This window comes from Muscardinus avellanarius (genome assembly GCF_963383645.1).
Source record: "Muscardinus avellanarius genome assembly, chromosome: 1".
NCBI lineage: Eukaryota > Metazoa > Chordata > Mammalia > Rodentia > Gliridae > Muscardinus > Muscardinus avellanarius.
Window position 1 is genome coordinate 152,568,077 of NC_137786.1, and position 23,258 is coordinate 152,591,334.

Sequence of the window (23,258 nt, forward strand, 5' to 3'; positions counted from 1 at the left end):
GGCTCTATAGTTAAGTTTTATATCATCGCAAGTGAATATCCTCTTCTAATAAAGGGCATTGTCAGAAATAACACCCAACTGGATTACAAACAAGATTAGAACATAATATTTGCACGATAAAGATACATATTTTAATTTTTCAGATGTAAAACTGAATTATACATTATCAATTTTGCCATGGACGATGATGCTCCAAAATTTTCCCATGAACTAAGACAGGATAGGGTGGCCCTGATCACTCCAACTACCCTGCCAAGGTTTTCATCTGTGACCTAAACTGTTTTCAAAAAATGTTTCCATGGATGACTAGGTTCAGGAGCTGCTGACTTCCTCCAATGTTTGTTAGAGGTTTTCCCACAACTTCAGCATACACAGAATGCTGACCAGACCCCTATGTAACCTTCCTGCAGTGGCTGTAGTGACACCTCTACCATCTTTTGAGAGCAGAGTACAGATGGACCCAACAGGCATGGGCAAATCGCTGTGTATAGTACAAGCCTTGGTGCTGGGAGCACAGACAGATGAATATGTGAAGGAATCCTTGTCCTGTGCAGCAACCATCAAGGGCACATGTGCAAGGCAGTGACAGGGCTAGAAAGGCTTTCTAAGGCCTCCTGGGAGAGCTAGTGCTGGAAGCCAACCCAGCATGCTTTCTGTGTGCTGTCTCCTTTGCTCGAGCAGGAGCCCCTAGCAAAACCTTGTTCAGCTGGTACTGCTCATCTCCTCATGATTTCTATCTCGATCTGAGCAACAGACCCCCGGGTGGATGATAACAGAAGCACTTTCATTCCTGTTACTTTCAGAGTTAAAATATCATTGTAGTGAATGCAACACTCCCGATTTCATTAATCACTTTCCTTCGTTTCTCTATTAGTTTACTTATACAAACATTCACTTATAATAATTATTGAGCCCAGTTGTGCTATGCAGTAGGATTCTGAAACAAAGCATGAAGCTTCGAAGAGCCTATGGCATGGGAAACAATGAAGCAACAACTCCAGAAAGAGGCAAAGAGCACAGGAGGTGAGGTACACCTAACAGGTCCATTTGCTTTCACACTGGTAATCATAACACACAGCATAGGGAGAAAAACGATCCAACCCCAATATTTAGAACACAGACACCATGTCAATCCTCATGACATATAGTTGATTCGGGGAAAAGCCAGAGGCTGAAGTGATGTGAGCTTTTTACTTCTTTTCACTACACTAAGCTGAACTGCCCCATTAGTGAAGATGGTGACCAAAAGTCACCCAACTAGTTGCTGAACTTGAGGGCTTCCTGGATCCACATTCAGGATCCCAATAGAGCAGGAAGAGCAGTCTTTTCTATGTGCTGATTCTCTGAAATTTTAATGACTTTCTTTCTTTCTCATTTCTAAACTATATCTTTTAACCTTTCTTGTCATCCCCTTCTAGTGGAATGGACTTAAGCCATCAGTAGTCTGTGAGTGAAAAACAACGAGGGCAACCTTAAAGCAAGCATCATTAAACCTTAACTGGAAAAAGAGGCCAAGGGCAGACCACACAATCTATGGAGGCATGTGCAGAAAAGATGTGGCTTCCTAATTATTGAATCCTGACTGCGCTACCCTGGGAAAACTCTCACCAACATTCCTATAGCTTCACTTTCAGAGGCTACAGCCACTCCCCTGCCCTGCCTGTGGGTAGGGTGCATATGCATCCAGATATATTTAATACATAAAAGCAAAAACACTGCCTTAATTATAACATAGTGACTCTCATAATCTAGTGGTTAAACTCACGGCCAAACAATTTCCTTATTTTTTACAACAATGCTTTACTTGACTGAAAATCTTTGCTTTAGGATTTTGCTCTTGAAATCTGTGATGACATAACTTTTACATGTAGGTGTGGTTGCAAAGGCAATTCCTTGTTTTGACCAATGACCTCATCATAGGACTCAACGCAGAGATAAATAATGGCTTATATTTGGTAATTAGCGATCTTGATAAATCACACTGACAGTGTGCAAGATGTCTGAGTTAAGAGTTAATAAAAAGAAAGGCTTTTTTCCAGTTAGAAAACTACCTCAGACTCTACTGGTTGTTGCATAGTTCAAGGGCTTGAAGAACACTCCAAAGAAAATATTCCCTCTAGTAATACTTGGAACAAATTGGTGATTTGGATGTTTCAGCCAATTAAGACACTAGGGAATTACAATCCTCAACCAGACACAGCCTCTGTAATATAAAGCTGAACCATATGTGGTGTCAGTTTCTCAATCACAGAAATTTAGTGGAGGGAAGCCAACTAAGAAGAAATATACTGTCCCACTGGTTTGTACACTAACTCTAGTTACATATATCCCCCTCCAGAAGAAGCTCTGGAGCAAGAGGGGACCCGCCACCAACTCGGGGGAGCCTGGGGAAAGGAAGGCAGACAAAAGGAGGCAGCTCTGCACGTGGTTGTTCAGGGTAAGGCTTACCAAGTTTTACAGGAAACAACCAAATTAAAGGAAGCCAACTGCGCTCCTAGTTCTCAAAGGAATACATTAGTTCCTAGTTCTTTCTTCATCAAAAGGATTTCAGTGGGAACCTACCAACTATTTGGGTTTCCCAGGTTTCTTTTTAAATTTTATTTGACATAATAATGTGTGTTTGGAAGAAAACAGAGCCTCTAGACAGTAAAGTAAAGGGGGCAAGGGTAGATTAACAAAGTCAATGAACTGGTGGTTCAGTCACAGCTATTACCCCCAGGCCTGTGTGACCGTCATCTGTCTCTGTGCAAGGCTCCTCTACCATGTGAGACTACCAGCAAGCACTCCACTTTTAAACCATATTTAAACCTCTCACATTTGGCCAACCAAGCAAAATCATGATTTTTGTACCACAGGCTATTATACATGAAAGGCTATGTCATAGTTCATTCTTAAGGTTAGTTTCTTTTGCTAAATTATATAAAGATTGCCCACCATTTAGTCATAAATAATTACTTTTAAGAACTTTAAAATTTTCTATTCTGTTAAAGGGGACGGGGGTTGAGAGTCAAACTGTCACACTGTAGTTGGAGACCACACAGTCCACATGGGCACAGAGCAAAGTTTTCTGTAATGACAGCAGATCACTGGTCTCAATGCATCTGGAAGTCTTTCGGATTAAATCACCACAGTTTACAAACAGTGTAGAAATAATTCATTCATTCCTCACTATGGCTGAGAAAACTTGAAGGGTGAAGAGTTTTCAGGAGGAAGCCTGTTTTAACATCCAATTTACTAATGTTTTCTACAAGAAAAGCAATGGAGTTACAGAAAATGACATTCAGTCATCTGTTTCACTTATTATGATTGTAAAAACAGACTCAAACTTGATGTACCCACCTACTACACATCCATTTAATCCACCACTTATGTGACAGAAATTCATCAGGACACAGAAGATAGAAAAATAATTTTTTGAAATTTTGAGAAATACTTGACTATCAGAAATTAAGTTTTCTTAAAGATAGACGTACCTTAAAATTTATAAATGAATTCAGAATTAATTAAGGTTATCCTTTGAAAATATTACAATTGTTTTCTGGAGCCAACTTAATAAAAATATTTGTATCCTAGACAAGTAGTGAAATGTATAGCCTCAACTCAAAGAGCATCAAATGAACCAAAAGGGTTCTTGACCCTACCTCATGGTCCTGTGGAAAGATTCCCTCAGGGACATCTGGTGAAACACAGATAAATGTTTACTCATACATCTATCTTATACTTCAAGGACGGGTCAATGGGTACTCATTGTTAGCAGTAGTATTCCATGTCAATGAAGAAATCAATACAAAAGTACAATTCCTGATCTGGACATGATCTAGAGTGTTTAGAAAAACCCCATGAAATGTGGTTTTAATTAAAGTAAAAAGGAATGTATGCACAAATACATTGCTCAAGATGTTTCAGTAGTCATATATAAAGTGTTGCTTCCAATTGTATTGGAAGAAAACAACATGCTATATATACAGGAGGAGAATATTAAGAAAGTAAGATAATAAGAAAGTAAAATAATAAAGAAAATTGAGTTAAAAGAGAAGATATCTGTTGCTTTCTCTTTTTTTTTTTTTTTTGTTTCTTTCTCTTTTACTTTTTACTTTTACTTCTTGAGTTAGGAGTTGAAAGGAGAAAAGGAGGAAGGTAGTTTGCCCAGAGATTTAAGCACTTTTTACAGCCACATTGGACTCTTACTGATAGAACAATGAGTTGATTCTTTCACACTGGCTGTCAAACCAGACTCCTCTGCCTACTCTCAGCAGCCAGCACTCACAACCTGATGGTCTGGTCTCTCCACTCGCTTCCTTCCCAAGGAGCACTAGGTGACAAAGCAGCCCCGCACTGGCAATACTTTGCTCTTTCTTCTTGCCTCACTGCTGGGGAGAAAAACCTTTTACTGTTTATCCATAAGCTCCTTGCTCGCCCTAGATCTCTGGCTTATACTATTGCTGGCACGTGAAAAGATCTAAAATTGACCTTGATTTTTCAAACCCAATCCTACCCATTCCTGGTTAACCAGTCCATACCCACCTCTCTTAACCTCCCTTTATAGTTATAGGGGCAGGGGGTTATCATATTCCAACAAGTCACATTCTTTTATATGCTTCTAATTTATGTTGTTAGGTTGTAACTAGATTGTAAGTCTTATTGCAAAGCTAAATTGGGCCTTTTTCTCACATCTCCCAAGAGAGGAAGAAAGGGAAGCACTTAATAACAAAAAACAAAACCTCATAATTGACAGGTAACAACAAAAAAGGGGGGGGGCATCATCATTCAGTGACTTTGGTATTCTTTTGTTTTCAGCTATCACTCTTCCCATGGAGAACTACCCCATGATTGGAGGTAGTCCTGAAGAAAGTGTGAAAGTAGAATCACTAATTTTTTTTAATAAAAAGATATCTATGAAATTAGGGAAAAGAAGTACAGGCACATTCTTTTGATAATTGATAGGGGTTGTCTGGGGACTATTAATGTGTACATGAAACTCAAGACTTTACTGACTTTTGTTACTTCTTTATACTTATTGCCACCAGGAATTAAGACAAGACTGACTAAAATATTACACTCAAAATTATTGAATTAAAATATCTGAGAATTCATATAGAAACTTCTAAAAATTAATATCCAAAACAAGTGGGAAATGCTAAGGATGAGAAACCAGTACTGTGTTACCAAACACAAAATGAACATTCTAAAATCAAGAATTCCTGAATATCAGAGGGGAATGTACATTGTTGGCTTAAAACTCCGTATTTTAAAAAGTCACTTAATAGTTTAAAAGTCACTTATTTTCTATACTGGATCTTCCTTATGATTCCCTATTTGGATACAGATTTTCAAAGTGATCCAGAAATTTGATCTTATTTAACAAATAATCACATAGCTCATACGTAGAAGGCACTGTTCTAAGAAATTTACAAATACTAGTTCATTTAAGCACTTGATGATCCTACATTGGTACTATTATTATCCTCAGATTACTAATAGGAGACTGAAGCATGGAATGTTCAATGATGTGCTCTGAGTCGCACAGCTAATGAGAGGCAGATCTAGGATCCACTAATTTCATATTCCCCTTTAAATCACTATACTAGCCAGGCATGGTGGCGCACGCTTGTAATCCCTGCACTTGGAAAGAGGAGAAAGGAGGATCGCGCAGGTTCGAAGCCAGCCGCGCTGACGTAAGAGACCCTGTTTCAAAAATATAAAATAGGTCTGGGAGTGTAGCCCAGAGGTAGAAGGGCTTCCAGGAACCCCAGTACCAAAAAAAAAAAAAAAAAAAAAAACCACTATACTATGTTACCTCTGAAACTTCCCAAGTTAAACTCAACACATCTTCTTAACGTGCACTACCATCCCCATTCACTTGGTCATCTAAAGACTACATCCACCTCTTCCATCTCACCAGCCCTTTGCTTTCATAAAATCAAGTGTTGCCCTGTCAGTTTTATTTCCACTCACTGCATGTGTACATCCCTTCCAATCTATCTCCACTAACAAAGTTCTCATTGAAAACCCACTATTTCTTCTCACCATTAACACTGTAGCCTTGTAACTAACCTTATCTGTCTCTGGTCCTCCCCTTTGAGCCATTCTAAATACTACCAATAAAATTCATCCATTCAGTTTACATTTATCCCTGCAGATCTCCTGCTAAGTTTGTAAATGTAAAAAAAGAATCAATACCCCTGGAGAGTGACAAAATAGTTCCCCGAACTCTGATCATATAATCCAACAATACTCATTAAAAATCTCCTGCTTGGTTAACAATGTGCCAAATATTTACCTTGGCCCCCAAGCTTTCCATAATATGGATTTTCCCCCTACTCTTCCATTAAAAACAAATTTTTTCCTAGTAAAGCCACCTGTGTTTTCACATCTCATTATGTTTCTTCATGCCTTCTTTCCTGTGGGAATGCTAACTCTACCACCACTATCAACTCTGGCTAAATTCCTGGCAAGGCTATGCTTTCTTAGCCATCCCCAAACAAACAAAAAATTCACACAGACAAAACACCATGGACCTCTGAGCCATAAAGAAGAGTACCAGTATACCTTTTTATGGTTCTGTTTACCAACAAGCTCTGACATGCATAAGCACATTGAAGTTTGCCCTTTTGTGTAAACATCTTGTCTGATACCTCAAGGGACAGCAGCTCACCTGAAGAGTCCTTTCTTCCCTTCTTTTCCTTCTTTCCTCTCTTTCCTTCCCTCCTCTCCCTTTCTCCTCTATCTGCTGCTGCTGGCTTTTATCATTTAAGACCTGATGCAAATGCTGTCTTCTCCACAAAGCCTTTTCTCCTTCCAGAAGTCATACTTGTCACCTCTAAACTCCCATAACACTCTGGCTGTGCATTGCTTCCAGCATTCTTCACATCCTGCATCACTGTTGTTAATTATGCACTCCCCACCAGTAATTCAGCACCTCAAGAGAAGATGGTTATCTTACTCTTTTCCTATCATACATATCATAACACAGAGGCCATCAGATGATAAGGATACAGGGTGAGTGAAACCAGGTGTGGTGGTACATGCCTGTAATCCCAGGACTTGGGAGGCTGGGACAGGAAGATCTGCATGTCAGAGGCCAGCCTCAGCAGCTTAGTAATGCTCACAAAATTTTTGTTTCAGGAAAGCCTTTAAGTAGGAAGAAATGAAAGTCCTTGACCTGTCAAACTGGAATACCAATAACATTCCCAGAGACAGACTATTATCATATTGGAATGGTTCCCTGAACTATCAGTATAATGTTCACCAAAAATCCTGTGCAATGCCCTTTGAACTGATGTGAGTGGAGACAACTGCAAAAGCAGTTTCCTATGAAGTCCAGGCTGTACTTCTAAATGCTGAGGGAATTTTCAGTACTGCTATGTATAAACACTACCAATAGGTAGGCCTTGGGTTTTCCATCAGTGAGACTGGATAACAGAACTTACCTCATACAATTGCTCAGGGGATTAAATGAGAGTGTATGTGTAAGGTGCTTAACACAATGGCATATAGGAAGGGATTAAACAACATCCAACATCATACATAAATGTGTAAAAACTATTTTGACTTTAAGAAACTTCTAATCAAGCTGAAAAAATTTGCACTTGTGCAAATACTCCGTCTGAAATCAAGTAGGCAAACACTTCATGAGCTCTAACTTACTAGGCATAAAGAAAGAGACAAGAGTAGGCACTAAAAAGAACAAAGAAAACAAGCTGCCCTTACCACCTTTCAAGCGCTTAAGTTTAGTAACCCAGACTAATAATTCCCTCAGTTAACTGCAGGTCAGATACTGTTATTGGATACCTATTAGATACAATAGAAATGGCTCCCTAGTGAATACACTAAGCCCATAATTCGCAACTAGAACTACATGCCATTGTCTGGGGACATTTCTGGTGGCCCCACCTGGAGGTGGGGAGCTGGATTCTACTACTGGCATTTAGTGGGTAGAGTACAGAGAAACTGCCAAATATCTTACAAAGCATGAGACAACCTCTGTAATAAGAAAACATCATGCTCAAAATGTCAATAGTGCTGGTCAAAATCCTTGCTCTTCTCTACTGCAAAGGACTCTGCTCTGGAGTCTCAGCCCCACCTCTACCGACTGCCTGATTCACCTCTGATGAGACAGGCGTCCTGAGGCTCTGGCCACCTGGAGCTTTGCCAGTGGTGTCTATGGTGTTCCTCTTACAGACTTATCTCCTGTTCACTCCAGGCCCACGTCTCCACCTGTCATCACACGCCCAGTTGGGCCACAGCCATATCCTATGAAGCTGCCTAAATACCCAGTCTCACCATCCAAGCACCAGTTATAATAATGAGACATTTACTGTGGAAATATCAAGCTATTCTCAGTTTTATAGCCTGCTTTTTTGAGACTGGCAGTAAAACCTTTAAATTATTTCCCTAAAACGAACAAAAAGCAAAGGAAACTATTGTTACCTGAGGGTTGTCAATCAAAATAATGAAGCTTCAATGATTAAATTATCTTAAGTATAAACACACTTTGGATTAGACTCTTGTTTCTGCAGCAATCATTATTCTTCATCACTTAACATCTTAAAATGTGCAGTTAAATGCTTTTTGATGTTTTGACTGTATCTGCCCTACCACAAAGCACGCTCTTGCATCAGTGTCTTCTAAAAGAGTCAACATTTCCCATCTCACACTCACTGTTAACCTTATAAATTCATGGAAACAAAGCATACATCTCCACCTAGCCCAAACATGTCTAAAGCAAAATTAAACTCCCCAAACTGTCATATCCATTAGGGTGGCTCCTTTTAGAAAAGCAGAGAACAAGTGTTAACAAGGATGTGGAGAAGTTGGAGCCGTGTTCTCTGTTGGTGGAAATAGGAAATGCCTTGGCCTCTGTGGAAAACAGTGTAGAAGCCCTTCAAAATTAAACAGAATGATAGCATCTGACAATAAAATTTCCAAAAATAGGGACTCAAAGACATATTTTATACCCATGTTCATAGCAACATTTACAATAGTTAAAAGATGGAAGTGTCACATACAATGGAGTATACACACATGGAGTATTTTTCAGCCTTAAAAAAGGACATTCCAACACATCCTACAAAATGGATGAATTTTGAGGACATAATGCTCCGTAAGTCTCCACTTATATGAGGAATCTAGAGTAATCAACCTCATGGAAACAAAGCAAAATGGTGATTGCTAGAAGATAGAGGTTAGGGGAAAGTGGGGAATTACCGTTAATGGATAGTTTCAGTTTTGCAAGGTGCAAAGTTTGGGAGATTGAATTGTTCACTTAAAATAGCTAATCGGAGGCTGAGACCTGGAGGATCGCAGCTCACGGCTCAGCTACTTAGTGAGGCCCTCTGCAATTCAGTGAGACCCGGTTTCAAAATAAAGAATTAAAAATAGGGCAGGGGGTATAGCTCGGAGGCCAAATGCCCCTGGGTTTCATCCCCAGACCCACATAAATAAATAAATTAAATAAATAAATAAATAAATAAATAAATAAATAAGGCTAATAGGAAGCTGGGCGTGGTGGCGCACGCTTGTAATCTCCGCGCTTAGGAAGCTGAGACAGGAGGATCACGCAGGTTCAAAGCCAGCCTCAGCTACTTAGTGAGGCTCTCAGCTACTTAGTGAGGCTCTCAGCAACTTAGTGAGACCCTGTTTTCAAATAAAATATAAAAAAATGGGTCTGAGAGTAGAGCCCGGAGGTAGAAAGCCTCAGGGTTCCACCCCCAGAACCACCAAAAAAAAAAAAAAAAGGCTAATAGGATAAAAATTATTAATATCACTTCTTTATATTGTCATCTTGGAACCATTAACTCAAAATTCTCCGCACATCTAAGAAGTAAAATAACTACACATCTATCTATCTGAAAACTAAGTTCAAAGCAACACATTGTTTAGATATTTAAATAAGAAAATAAAATATTTTCAGTTGCACAGAACCATTTCAGCAATCCACAACATGAACTTGCAAATAAATTTAAAGGATTGTCCTGACTGTTGAGTCATATCATTTAACGTTCTAAACATCACTCTTCTTCTGAAAGATCCCCATACAGAACAAAAGAACTATTCCCTATGAGGCCAGAATGGTCCTACAGACTCCTCATACCATCTACCCTACTCGTACACCACACTCCATCTGCACCTTCCCACTTGTTCCTGTACTTCAGCCATATCCCTCTTTTTGCTATCCCTCCAATACTGCAAGCTCTCTCTAGCCTCAGGCCCTTTGTACTTGCTGCTGAGCTACCTGAGAACATTGAAAAGCATGTCCACTAGAGATCTACAGGAATGACTACTCTCTTTTGTCAGATTTCCACTTAAATGACACCCTCTCACTAAGGTTTCTTTCCTTAACATTAAACACACCTGTACCCCCCTTCCATCTATCTTCCCTTATCTTCCCTTTCCAGAGCACATATCACCATCTGATAATCTATCCCAACTCTAATTTGTCCTAGCTCCTCTGCTAACTAGAAGACAAAGACCCTTTGTGTCACAGCTGTATTTTTAGCACCTGGTGGAGAAAGATATTAACAAATATTTGGTGAATAAATGATATCCTATCAATCTGGATAACTTCCCATTTCTAATAATTTGTAGATTCTTAAGGTTTTTCTATATTGAAAAAAATCAAAAGAGAGTTTTATTTCTTTCACTGTTTTAGATCTTTTATGCCTTCAGTCTTATTTTACTGCATAAAATATGGGCCCTCTAAAACAATACTGATGTTAAATAGTAATTGTTTGCATTCACTTATCTAATTTCTGATTTTTAAAATATATTTCAAATGTCTGACTGAATCGATGTTTGTAGATATAGCTGTCTATTATAGTATTCTATTCAAATGTCCTTGTTTTTTGTTGTGGTGGTGGTAGCTTTGGCTTTTTTGGTACTATGGCTTGAACCCAGGGGGAGTCTACCTCCACGTTACAACCCTATTCCTAGTTTACTTTTTTTTTAAATTTTGAAATAGATTATTGCTAAGTTGCTAAGGCTCTTTGCTGAACTGCTATGGCTGGCCTCAAACCTGTGATCTGCCTGTCTCAGCCTCTCAAGTACTGAGATAACAGGTGTGCACCACCACATCTGGCTCAAGTGACAATATTAACTGAAAATTTCTTTAGGCCATTACCATGCTATAATAGACAAGAGCTGGGGTAATTGTCCAATTCTCAATAATTCCTTTGTTCTTGAAAATAACCATAACAAAATAATATGAATTCAGAGGTAAGCCTATGTCACACTCCGTCCTTTTTGCCTTGGATAACTACCTTTATGTGACCTTAGCTGGGCCAAATACATCGTTCTCTAACATTTTTTCCCCTCAGCAGCAACAGATTCATTGAGGCACAGCAGTGATGTATGTGCCTCAACAGGAGAAAGACGCCAAACTGAAAGAATGAATCAGACAACGAATAAGCAGGGGAAACAGAAAGCCTCTTGGAGGTCTGGCTGTCCCTAGGTCTCCATGCAACATCATTCTTCCTACAGATAAAGGAGGTGCCCAGTGATCTCCCCAATCTACTTCCTGTGTGTGCTAAAAAAGAGTATTCTGAGCAATGCACAAATAAATCACACCATGAACTAACACCAGATTAAGTGGTAGCTACCAAGAGTCAGACTTTTCAAGTTATAAATTCTGACTCTAGGATAAGGAAAAGATTATTAATAGTCTGCTATTTTCATCAAGATCATAACAGATAAAATGTAGTGAGCTATTTAATTTTGTACAAAAACCCTACTTGGGAGAAATAAGATAAAGAATACACAAGATTTCCAGTAACTATTTCCTATAATTAATTCAAAATTCAAAAGTTTAACTTTTAAAAAAGTTTCTCTTTTTGAGGGTTGTCAAATTGAATTTGTAATTTCTCATGTAGAACATGAACATTTTGACTCTATGGTTGAATCAGAAACAAACACAAAAGATATTTTGCTCACGGAAGAATACCTCAATCTCTAATTTCTACATATCTGATTGGTGTGCCCAGTGATACTTTTCAGTCGCCCATAGATTTGTTACATTACAACATCCCTTAAGAATATCTTTCCTAGTCTACTCACGCATACTTAAATTTATTGTATTCTGCCCTTAACAATTAGGTTCCCCATCCAGGTGTTAAAGAATGCTTGCAAGATAGTTGAACTATGCCCTCCATGATCATTTACCTTTCATAATATCCAAATACCATTGTGCTAAGTATAAAAAAAAATTAAAACACAACTGATGGATACTGAAAAGCAATGGCCAACAGCACAAAGTAAATGTACTGTGAAAGGGCAAAGATAACAGTGGGAAGAGTACAATATCATGTAAAATTTTAAGATTCCCAAGTGTATCTTGGCTGTGGTGGCACATGCTCATAATCCCAGTACTTGGGAGTCTGAGACAGGACAATCACAAGGTTGAGGCCAGCCTCAGCAATTTAGCAAGGCCATCAGACACTTAGTTAAATCCTGTTTCAAAATTAAAAAATAAAAGAGAGCTGGGTATGTACCTTGGAGGCAGCATACCCATTGGCTCAGACTCTAGTATTCATATTATTTTAAAAAAAAAGACTCCAAAGTAAACACTACAGACCTAGGATAAATGAGAAAGGCAGAAAAATGCCTTCATTTCCCAAGAGGCTGGACAACAGAGACTAGAAATCCCAGTGCCTTGTCTTAGCTGCAAGCTCTTGTAGTTCATGAGAATATTCACAGCCATAAGCAACAAAAACTTTATTCCAGAGACTCATGCTGACATGACAAAATTTTCAAAGAAATTTTCAACACAGTTTATATTTTGACAGAAAAAAAAATAGAAGAATACCAGAGTACTTTATAGAGTGTCCTCTTTTGAATTGATTACTTTTTCAATAGCACTACCTAATGGAAAATTTCTCTCAAAATCTTTCCTTACAGTCAAAGTTAATCATAAAATGGTAGTGAGGGAAGAGTCACAGGAAACAGGAAAACATAAATAGATAAAATGCCTGTTTTCAAGTATCTACTTCCAAATCTTTAAATTTAGCAATTTTATGTATAAGTATGAAATAGCTGTATGACATCAACTATAAAAGAAAACATGACCAAATGTTAATAAAACTGGTATACTAAAATGCAAATGCATTTTCAATTAGTACCAACTCAGTTCACTGTGTTGACTGTCAGCCATGAGTAAGACTTCTCATAGCATACAACCTGAGTTTCTCTAAGGAAAGGTGCAACCTTCTCTCCAAGTCTTTTCCTGCAAGAGCTATCTAGTAGGAAGCACAGTGGAAATTTTATTTTATCTTGTGTTATCCTCTTCCTTACATGATGGAGTAAAGGCAGCCTGCCAGGATGGGCTTCACTTTTGGACCACTGCACTCTTTTTATTAGGAGATATTTTTATAATTATGACAGACATTCTTAGTTGTCATTTAGAGTCCTAAGTCTTAGCTAAGCATGGTGGTACACACCTGTAATCCCTGTACTTGGGAGGCTAAAACAGGATGACTGTGGTTCAAGACCAGTGTCAATAATTTAGTGAGACCCTCAACAACCTAGCAAGACCCTGTTTCAAAAACAAACAAAAAAATAATGGTGGAAGACACTGTGGGGGGGGGGTGTTACAGCTCAGAGGTAGTATGCCTCTGGGTTCAATCCCCAGTCACACACACACACACACACACACACACACACACACACACACATCACACTCACAGTTTTTCAATTATAGACTCAAAAGACCAAATTCCCAATTATGAACTCTTTGAAACACTTCCTGGAATTCTAGCAATGTTGTCATTCAAGTCTTTCATGATATATTAATAACATCTACTAAAAGGAAGTTTAGTCACCTATTAGACTTAACCATAATAAATTAGTTCAAAAATCCTGAAAAATGGTAAATGATATGCTATATTAAGTCTCAACCACCATGATCTTTTTCTGTCAAGGAGTTTGCTTGACTAAGTACTATATTAATTTGGAACAAAATGGTTTTCACAACAGCTAGTATAAACAAAGAAGAAAACACAGAGGAGAGAAGGGGGAAAGGGAGGAGAAAGGAGAGGGAGGGAGGGAGGAAGGAGGATGGGAAGGAGGGAGATGGGAAGAAAAAAGGGAAAGGGAGGTAAAGAGACAGACAGATAAGACAGGTGACAGACAGATATACTATGGAAGATAATGAATATGACAGAGTAGTGAGCTAGAAGCCAAAAGATGTGAAACCGAGTCCTATATCTTCAGCTTATTGTTGATCTTCATCGTGCGCAATAACGTGTGTGTGTGTGTGTGTGTGTGTGTGTGTGTGTGTGTGTGTCTGTCTGTCTGTCTGTCTGTCTGTCTCACTCACTCTCCCTCTCTCTCGGGATTGAACCCAAGGGCATTCTACTTCTAAGCTATACCTCCAGCCCCATTTATTTTATTTATTTATTTTTTGAAACAGGGTCTCACTAAGTTGCTGATGGTCTTGCTAAACTACTGAGGCTGGCGTTGAACCTGCAATCCTCCTTTTCAGTCTCTCACGTACTGGGATGACAGGCCTTATTTTAATAATTCATTTATTTAGAGGATGACCTCAGTTTCAGAGAGTTGTAAGGACAATAAAAACGTATATTAAAGCACTTTGCAACTTGAAAAAATCTGAAGAAGCACTATGATTATTAGCAATAAAAAATAAAAGTCATAATTACTGCAGTTGTGATGAACTGTGTGTGATCTCCCACCTCCCCACCTGAACTTGGTATTTCACCAAGTAATGAGAAATGGAAGGGTTGATAGCTCACATGACTCATTAAAGGTAAAAGTCAAACTTTATATACTCAGAACATTGAGATATTTAGTCTTAATAAATTTCAAGTGAAATCACTGTACAAAATGCGGGTATGAAGGCCAGCATACCCAAAGTTTGTTTCTTATAAAGTTAACAGAAAATATACCAGAAGTGTCCATATTCATGCATGTGGAATGTTGGCATACTGTGTCTCATTCATCTGAGACAATAAAAGAAACTAGATTACCTCAGAGATAACTGGACCTAAGTGTATAAAAGCCCCACTGCCAAAAATCTACAGATTAATCAGCATCACCTAGCAATGGCATATCTATAAAGCAAAATTTTATGGCAAAAGACTAAACAGGGAAAAAAATCTTTCATCAAGAAAACTGGGGAAATGTAATATTCTCAACATTAATAATATTCTACTTCATGAGTTCTTAGAATCAAAAGCAGGAGAAATACTAAATAGGGTTATAAGATTTATCAAATATTTTGTTTTTACATATTAAAAAGTTGATGTCAGGATTGTCAATGGATTGATGAAGTTGTTAAAACATATGCCCGTTTAAATATGATGAAATACTTGAAAATTAAACCAAGATAGCTTCAAAATTTCTAATGCCTGTAATCTTTCCTAATTTTGTAACTTACTGAAATAGTAATTCAATGTACTTATGAGTACATCTCACATGCTATATTAACAATACATGTTAGCTAAATTAATAATACATGTGTTATTAAAACATTTCTAGTTGAACCTTAGTTGGTTATATAATGAATTAAACTGTCAGCACTCAAAAAGTTTCAGACTTCAGAACATTCTGGGTTTTAGTGTTTCAGATTATAGATGCTCAACATGTATAACTACAATACAAACAAAACTTGGGATCACTGTGTGGATTCACTTATTTACAGCAGTGCCTAGCACCTTGGAAGAGCAGCTTTTTTTATTATCAGTAGTAGTGCTGCCAACAGAAATACAATGTGGGGCACATAATAACACATTTCAGGTCAAAGAGAGTCCCATGTAGCTAATGTCTAGTGTACTGGGCACAATATGTATATGCCTCGAACTCTTCAGGTTCTCCTAAGACCTCTCAGCCTCTTATCAATAAATAAATGAGCCAGGGGTGGTGGCACACACTTGTAATCCCAGCATTTGGGAGGCTGAGACTGGAGGATCACGGTCCACTGACAGCCACAGCTACATAGTGAGGCCCTCCACAACTTAGTAAGACCCTGTTTCAAAATACAGAATAAAAAATAGGGTAGGGGGTATAGCTTGGAGGTTGAATGCCCCTGGGTCCCATCCTCAAACCCAGAAATAAATAAATATATAAATAAATAAATAAATAAATAAATAAATAAATGATATATGTGTCTGACACATATTTTCCTTTCTGTAATAAACTTGTAAAACTATTGTGATTTGTCACAATCATTTATATAGGACTCCTTACTCTTTAAGAAAAGGAAATAAGAAAGAACAGAGAGCAAGGTGTGGTGGCACTCACATACAATCCCAGTATTTGGGAGGCTGAGACAGAATTGTAGGTTCATGGCCAGCCTCAGCTACTTAGTGAGGTCCTCTGTAACTCAGTGAGACCCGGTTTCAAAATAAAGAAAAATAAAAAAAATAGGGCAGGGGGTATAGCTCAGAGGTAGAATGCCCCTGGGTTCAATATCCAGTACCCCATACACACACAAAAAAAAAAAAAATAGAGAGAGAGAATAACAGAGGTCTAAATATTCACATAAATGACTATAATTTTAGTGGATATTATAAATTTCCACTCTGTATTCTTCTACAATTTTTTGTTCCAAATTAACACCCGAACATCTAACCCATTTCACTACCTAAAGATAAAAAGACTAATCTAAGCACTGAATAAAAAACAATATAAATCTTGGGAAACCTAAAGAAGTATTTGAAACTTATACATGTCAAGGTAAATAAGAAATTCTGTGGGCAATGATAGTATATATATATTTTTTTTGGGGGGGGGGGCAGATCTGGGGATGGAACCCAGGGGCATTCGACCTCCAAGCTACACCCCCTGCCCTTTTTTTTTTTATTATTCTTTATTTTGAAACCGGGTCTCACTGAGTTGCTGAGGACCTCACTAAGTAGCTGAGGCTGTCCACGAACCACGATCCTCCAATCTTAGCCTCCCAAATACTGGGATTACAAGCGTGCGCTACTATGCCTGGCTCAAGTTTCTCATATTAATCAGTACAAGACCTAAGTTCAACTGTATAAATTCTCCGAGACAAACAATAGCTAAAAAATTCTGAAGGTGAAACTTCCTTAAACAGTGTCAAGAAAAAACACACACATATGCATTATTACACAATACAGTCTTTGTCAAGGTGGAGTCTGAGAGTACTGAGAATGTGAGGGCTCAAGGGGCAGTTGAGGGGTGGGGGCAGAGGAGCCAGGTAAATCAGCTGAGGTCATTCAGACCCTCTATCCTGAGGGATACTTTAGCCACTGGGCTCACAAGCTGCAAGCTTATTGTTATTAAGTTCGCACATCACTATTGTATGCATGTGAAGGAAAGGGTCTTGGGACAGCTTGTTGGACAGCTTCCTTTTCGTTTTCATACTGATGTAATCTCCTTCCTTGATTCTTCCAGGGCTGACCAAGCGCTGAACTCAATGTACTTCAAGGCCTTCTCCACCCACTCTTTCTCTTCCATCTCCACACTCACTGAGGATGATCTTATCCATTCCCATTACTACAAGAACCCTTTAGATGTTGACAATGTCTGAATTTGTATCTCCAACCCCAGCTGCTTACATATGTTTACACACACACACATGTACATATATATATACACACTTATGTGTATAAACATGGATCTACATATCCAGCTGCTCCCTAAAGAAGTCTATTTGAATAACCATTAAGTACCAAAATAAATTCAAAATTTAACTATTTCCTCCCCCATCTCCTTCATCTCAGTGGCAACATCACTCACCAACTGTGCTGATTTCCTGTCTTCGTCACCACCACCTTGCTTTATGCTTGTTTTTCCCTAGTGGAATACAAGTTTCATGAGAGCAGGTATTTCTGTCGTAATACAGAAGGACAAAAGAGGTCTAATTTAGGCTGTACGGCACGAGCAGGGCTCCAAGGGAGAAGTATGGGAAGAAGCTTGAATGGTAAGATGGAGTCCATCAGCACAGGGATATGGATCGGGATGTTCAAGACACAGAAAATAAAAATGCAAAGTTCCAAGTTCAAAAGAAGCTTATAGGGACACAAAGAAAAAAAAACAAAAAGAAAGTCCTGTGACTGAAGAATAGGGAGCAAGAGACAGAAGAGAGAGGTGGGTGAGTGGCAGACAATGTAGGTTCTATAGACTAAGACCATGATCCAAAAGACTCAATTTTACTGTGTGTATGTGTCAGTGTGTGTGTGTGTGTGCGTACTCTGTGCCCACCAGTGCTTCTGGGGTTGAACCCAGGGTCATACTACCTCTGAGTTACACGCCCAGCCCTATTTTTTATCCTTTATTTTGAAACAAGGTCTCATTAAGTTACAGAGGGCCTCATTAAGTAGCTGAGGCTAGCCACAAACCTGTGATCCAGTGCTGTGATTATAAGCATGCACCACCATGCTCGGCTACAATTTTACTATTTTGATCCAAATGAAGAATCTGCCACGATTTTTTCCAGAAGGCTACCACAGCATTTTATATTTCCCTGTGGAGTTTTATTATGTTAGTGTTGGTTCAAATTAATTTTCAGCAACCTAGATAGAAGAGGAGCCGTTACACAGCCAAATTAGCTGTGATCTAAAGGAAAGTGAAGAGTTCCTGTGGTGGGATGGACACTAAGATATGTGGTCATATAACACAAATAATTACTTTATTAAGGCCAATACAAAGGCTAATAAATTATTTTTATATGAATGCCATTAAAAATTATCCCCAGCCAGGTTATGGTGCATGCTTCTAATCCCATCTACTCAGGAGAATGAGGCAAGACGATGCAAGTTTAAGGCTATCCTGAGCAATTTACTGAAATTCCATCTTAAAACAAAATGAAAAGGGCTGGAAATACAGCTTAATGAAGACGGCTTGCCTAATATGTGAGAGGCCTCGCGCTCAATCCCCAGTACCAAAAAGAAAAATGAAAAAAAAAAAAAAAAAAAGCTCTTCTCAGTGTAACCATGATATAGCAGGTATCAGTCAACATCTTAGAAGACTGCACTGTGGAAGATGATTTTTCTAATAAAAAGTATGAGACAGGATAAAACTTTCTGAAATACATTTTCTACTACTTCTCTGATTGTTTTTATTTGTTGTATTAGAACTATGCATTCTTAGCTGGCTTTATCAAGAACTTGGAAAACTTGAAAAAAATGAAACCTCAGTACTTAAAGTTAGAATCAAGAAGAGATTCTATTTTTAAAATCAATATTTCTTGGGCTATTTTTCTTCAGTCATTAAGATACCAAAAAAAAAAAAAAGCCGGGCGTGGTGGTGCATGCTTGTAATCCCCACACTTGGGAGGCAGAGACAGGAGGATCGCACTGATTCAGAGCCAGCCGTGCTGGCTTAAGAGACCCTGTTTCCAAATATGTATGTAAGTATGTATATATGTATGTATGTGTGTGTGTGTGTGTGTGTGTGTATATATATATATATATATATATATATATATATATATATATATATATGTATGTCTGGGAGTGTAGCCCAGAGGTAGAAGGGCTTCCAGGAACCCCAGTACCACCAAAAAAAAAAAAAAAAAAGATACCAAAAAAACATATTTATTCATCTTCCTAAATATGGTAAATCACTGGTAGCAAAAGAAAATTTACTTAAACTGTTAAGTGCTAAGTACTCTCATTTTCATAGGATTAAATTTTCTGTTTACATATTCTGACATTTAAAACCTTGGTCAAACCCAATTAATACTCATGATTTATCAATGAAAAAGATGATTAAATGGCATTCTAATTAACTTTAGAGTTTTGTTATACTTTCACAGTATACTTGTAAATATTCTACTTTCTAGAAACAACACTAATTTTTAAAATACACATTCTTTGCCACAGCTTTGTACACAATCTGTTATCAATTATTCCAATATATTCTGTTATAATAGTAACATATGACTAGAAGTGTTATCATTCCAATATTTAGATTTGTGAGTTTAATAACTGGCATATACTCTTTGTGGAAATACATTCTGTTGTGCTTTTATCTATAAAGATTTTTTTTCATTCCTTTGAACTTCTTAATTTCAGGCCTTTTGAAACAACAGGTAATGCAATCAAAATCCACAGTATAACTTCACTGATGATGCAGAATTTCTTCCTTGCCCCCACATCAGAAGTGTGGCCAATTGCAGAAGCGACAACCACTGAAACACTGAGACCTAATGTAGTCTTCATCTCCATGGCTGAAGGAACTCTCTGCCATATTTCTCAGCCATTTCCTCTCCTTACTCCCTGTCATCCTACTGGATGACATCAAGACCCTGCTCTCTGAGCTGAGCCTTCTCCATTCCTAAGGCCTTTCTCCCAACAATGCCATCTCTTAACCTCATCGCTAGCTGGACTAGTCTCTCAACCATATCCTGCACATTTCAACTCCTACTTTTAAGCCCAGCTTCTCAGGTTTCTCACTCTTTCTCTGTTCCCAATGAACCCTCCACATAATTAAGTAGGAATACATGCTCTTTATTTTTTAACTTTATCCGTATCCTTCTGCCTCAATTATTGCTCTCATCAAAAAAAAAAATTCATATTATAAAAATCTATGTCCCTGGCCAGGCGTGGTGGCGCACACTTGTAATCCCTGCGATTGGGAGGTGGAGACAGGAGGATCGTGCAGGTGCGAAGCCAGCCATGCTGGCTTCAGAGACCCTGTTTCCAAAAAGAAAAGGTCTGGGAGTGGAGTGTAGCCCGGAGATAGAAGGGTTTCCAGGAACCCCAGTACCACAAAAAACAAAACAAAACAAAACAAAACCATGTCCCTTTAATCCAGCACCTTATCTTCTGTGCTACCCATAACCTTGAGTCTGACCTCCCAGATGGCCTTACTGTTCACAGCTGAGTCCTGGGTGTTACTAGAAAAATCCAAGAAAATATGCTAACTGGTCCCTCTCTCTGACACATTTGTGGATATCAACCTTTAACAGTTATATATTGACCAATAGTTCCTTCATTATTCTCCCTTGAAAAATGTGCCTTTGTTTCTTCTAAACTATTTCTACAAACTCTTGTCACAGTACATAACCACTCCTTCTTCATGAGATTTTCTACCTTTCCAATCTACCAATTGTTCCAAATTTCTACTGTTTTCATCAACACTCTCTTCCTCTTCTGCGTGGGAGGTAGAGGTTTTCCCCCTTTTAGTTATAAAAGTCTCCTTTGTGCTACAGAAACATTCAGTGACTTACTTTCTTCTCACAAGCTATCACACACTTTTGGATATTCTTTAACATACTTTGTAATAGCAACCTATGCTGTTTGGTTTATTGCTCTCTTCAACTGTTTGTGCAGTATCTAAATCACCACCACATCCACCAAGAACTCTTTGTTCCCTTGGCTTCCATGTCACTGCCAACTGTCACATCTAACTGCTCTTTCCCATTTCTGGCATCAGATCTTCTCCTGGGTAACAAGAGCACATACTACCCATAATCTTCCTGTGGACGCTGGATCTGGATTCCAAGATGAGGCTCATAGGCCTGGAAGCCACCTCCACAAAAAAGCTTTCTCTGACCTACCAAATGTTAGTTGCCAATAAAGGCTTGTATGCATCTAGTATAGGTCACATTGTATGGTTGTCTCTTTGATACTGGGACTAGACCTACGACACACTACGATCACCTCCTAATCATCAACACACACCATTACATTTCTTTCCTACTTAATCTATTTCCTCAATCTGATATAGAGCTTATGATTCTTATCTTCAAAAACTTCTGGCAATTCTTTCCTGAATCCCATTTGATCCTGTCATTCTCTTCAAAAACCTTCTGGCAATTTTTCCATCGCCTGTAACAAACACTAAAGCTTCTTGGCTCAGCCCTTAAACCCTGCATATGGCCACAACTACCAATAAGCCTTCTATAAAACCCTTCTAAGAAACCATCTAACTTACTCCATGATATATACAGTACTTTCTTCCACCTTGAGGCCCCTGTCCCAAGCTCATCTGTATGATTGCCACACCCACAGTACGATTCTGCAACAGCGGAGGCAAAGCTGCCTGTGAGTCATGACTACCCTAACGCCACTTTCCTCAAATCACTTTCTCCTAGCCACTTAGCAAAACGGCTTCATACTGTGCCACATTCCTAGCACACTTAGCCTACATTTGAGTATTTTATTAATGCATATATATGATCCCCCAACTGGACGGGGAGGCCAGCACTATCAAAGATGATGTTTCAAACAAGGCTGTAACCCTCACTGTGACTGATGATCAGTGCCATCAACACGTAATTACTATGTGCCAGGTAGTGCAATAGATGCATTGAAACAATCCTATGGGGAACACACTAGTATTTTTCCCACCTTACACATGAGAATACTGGGGCAGAGAGAGCCGCATAACAAAAATTTAAAAATAATGGGTCCAAAATTATATTTTGAATAGATAAAATTTTACCAATGACTGTGTTCTGATACTTCACAAAAGTTAACTCATCACCAAGAAAGCTCTCCCCATCCTTCACAGATAGCCATAACCACTCCACCTTCATGTCCCAATGCAAATGTCACCTTTTCAAAAAAGGTTTTTGCTAACACCTTGACAAAGCTGGTTTCTCCTCCTATAAACTATCTTTAATGCTTGAAATATAACTTTATTATAATAAGATTGTGATAATATAATCTGTGAATGTTTGCTAAGTTACTTAATGATAGTTTGTTTAATATTAATTCTCAGAACACTGAATGGCAAGCAAATGAAGGCAACTTATACCTGCTACACAAATAAAATAAGCAGAACAAATGGTGTATTTATTAGCAATATCTGATCATTATACTCACAAAGCTTAGCATTCTGTACATATCTAATTATAGGTATCATATGACTGTCTAATTCATGACATGTATTTTCTTCTAATATGCTAGAACAAAGCAATATTATTAAGAAATAGGGAATAGACTTACCAATCTTCGCCTCTCTTCTTCTACTGCAATGAGCAGCCTTGCAAATTCTTTCAATGATTGAGCTAATTTTTAAAAAAGAAAGAAAACCATTTATTCTCTTTTGTTGCCAATATCTAATTGCAGGCACAAACATTATAATAAACTAAGTTATTAATTTGTATAGATGATATTCTATAGTTCTCTTTGTATAACCATAAAATAATATATACATTAAGAGCCTAATGACTAATACTATAGACAGAAGACATTTGTCTCTCTGCATGTTCCAAACTGAAATTTAGCAGGTACCAAGTAAAAATATTTTTGTACTTTAAAACACTAGGAAAACAGTTTATATACTATATAAAATTATACACATTAATGAATAAAAGATTACTGGAATGA

The 23,258-nt window shown here is 38.1% G+C and overlaps 1 protein-coding gene across 3 annotated transcripts in view; it reads right to left on the minus strand.

Annotated features, from left to right (window-relative positions):
- ARHGAP42 (Rho GTPase activating protein 42) overlaps positions 1-23,258 on the minus strand; it is a gene marked incomplete at both ends in the record, with an annotated part of 271,441 nt that overhangs the window by 140,754 nt on the left and 107,429 nt on the right. For all 3 annotated transcript variants that reach the window (XM_080701664.1, XM_080701663.1, XM_080701662.1), the window contains one exon: positions 22,875-22,936. In XM_080701664.1, the coding sequence (XP_080557790.1) occupies positions 22,875-22,936 (62 nt within the window). The remainder of the gene's footprint in view (positions 1-22,874; positions 22,937-23,258) is intronic.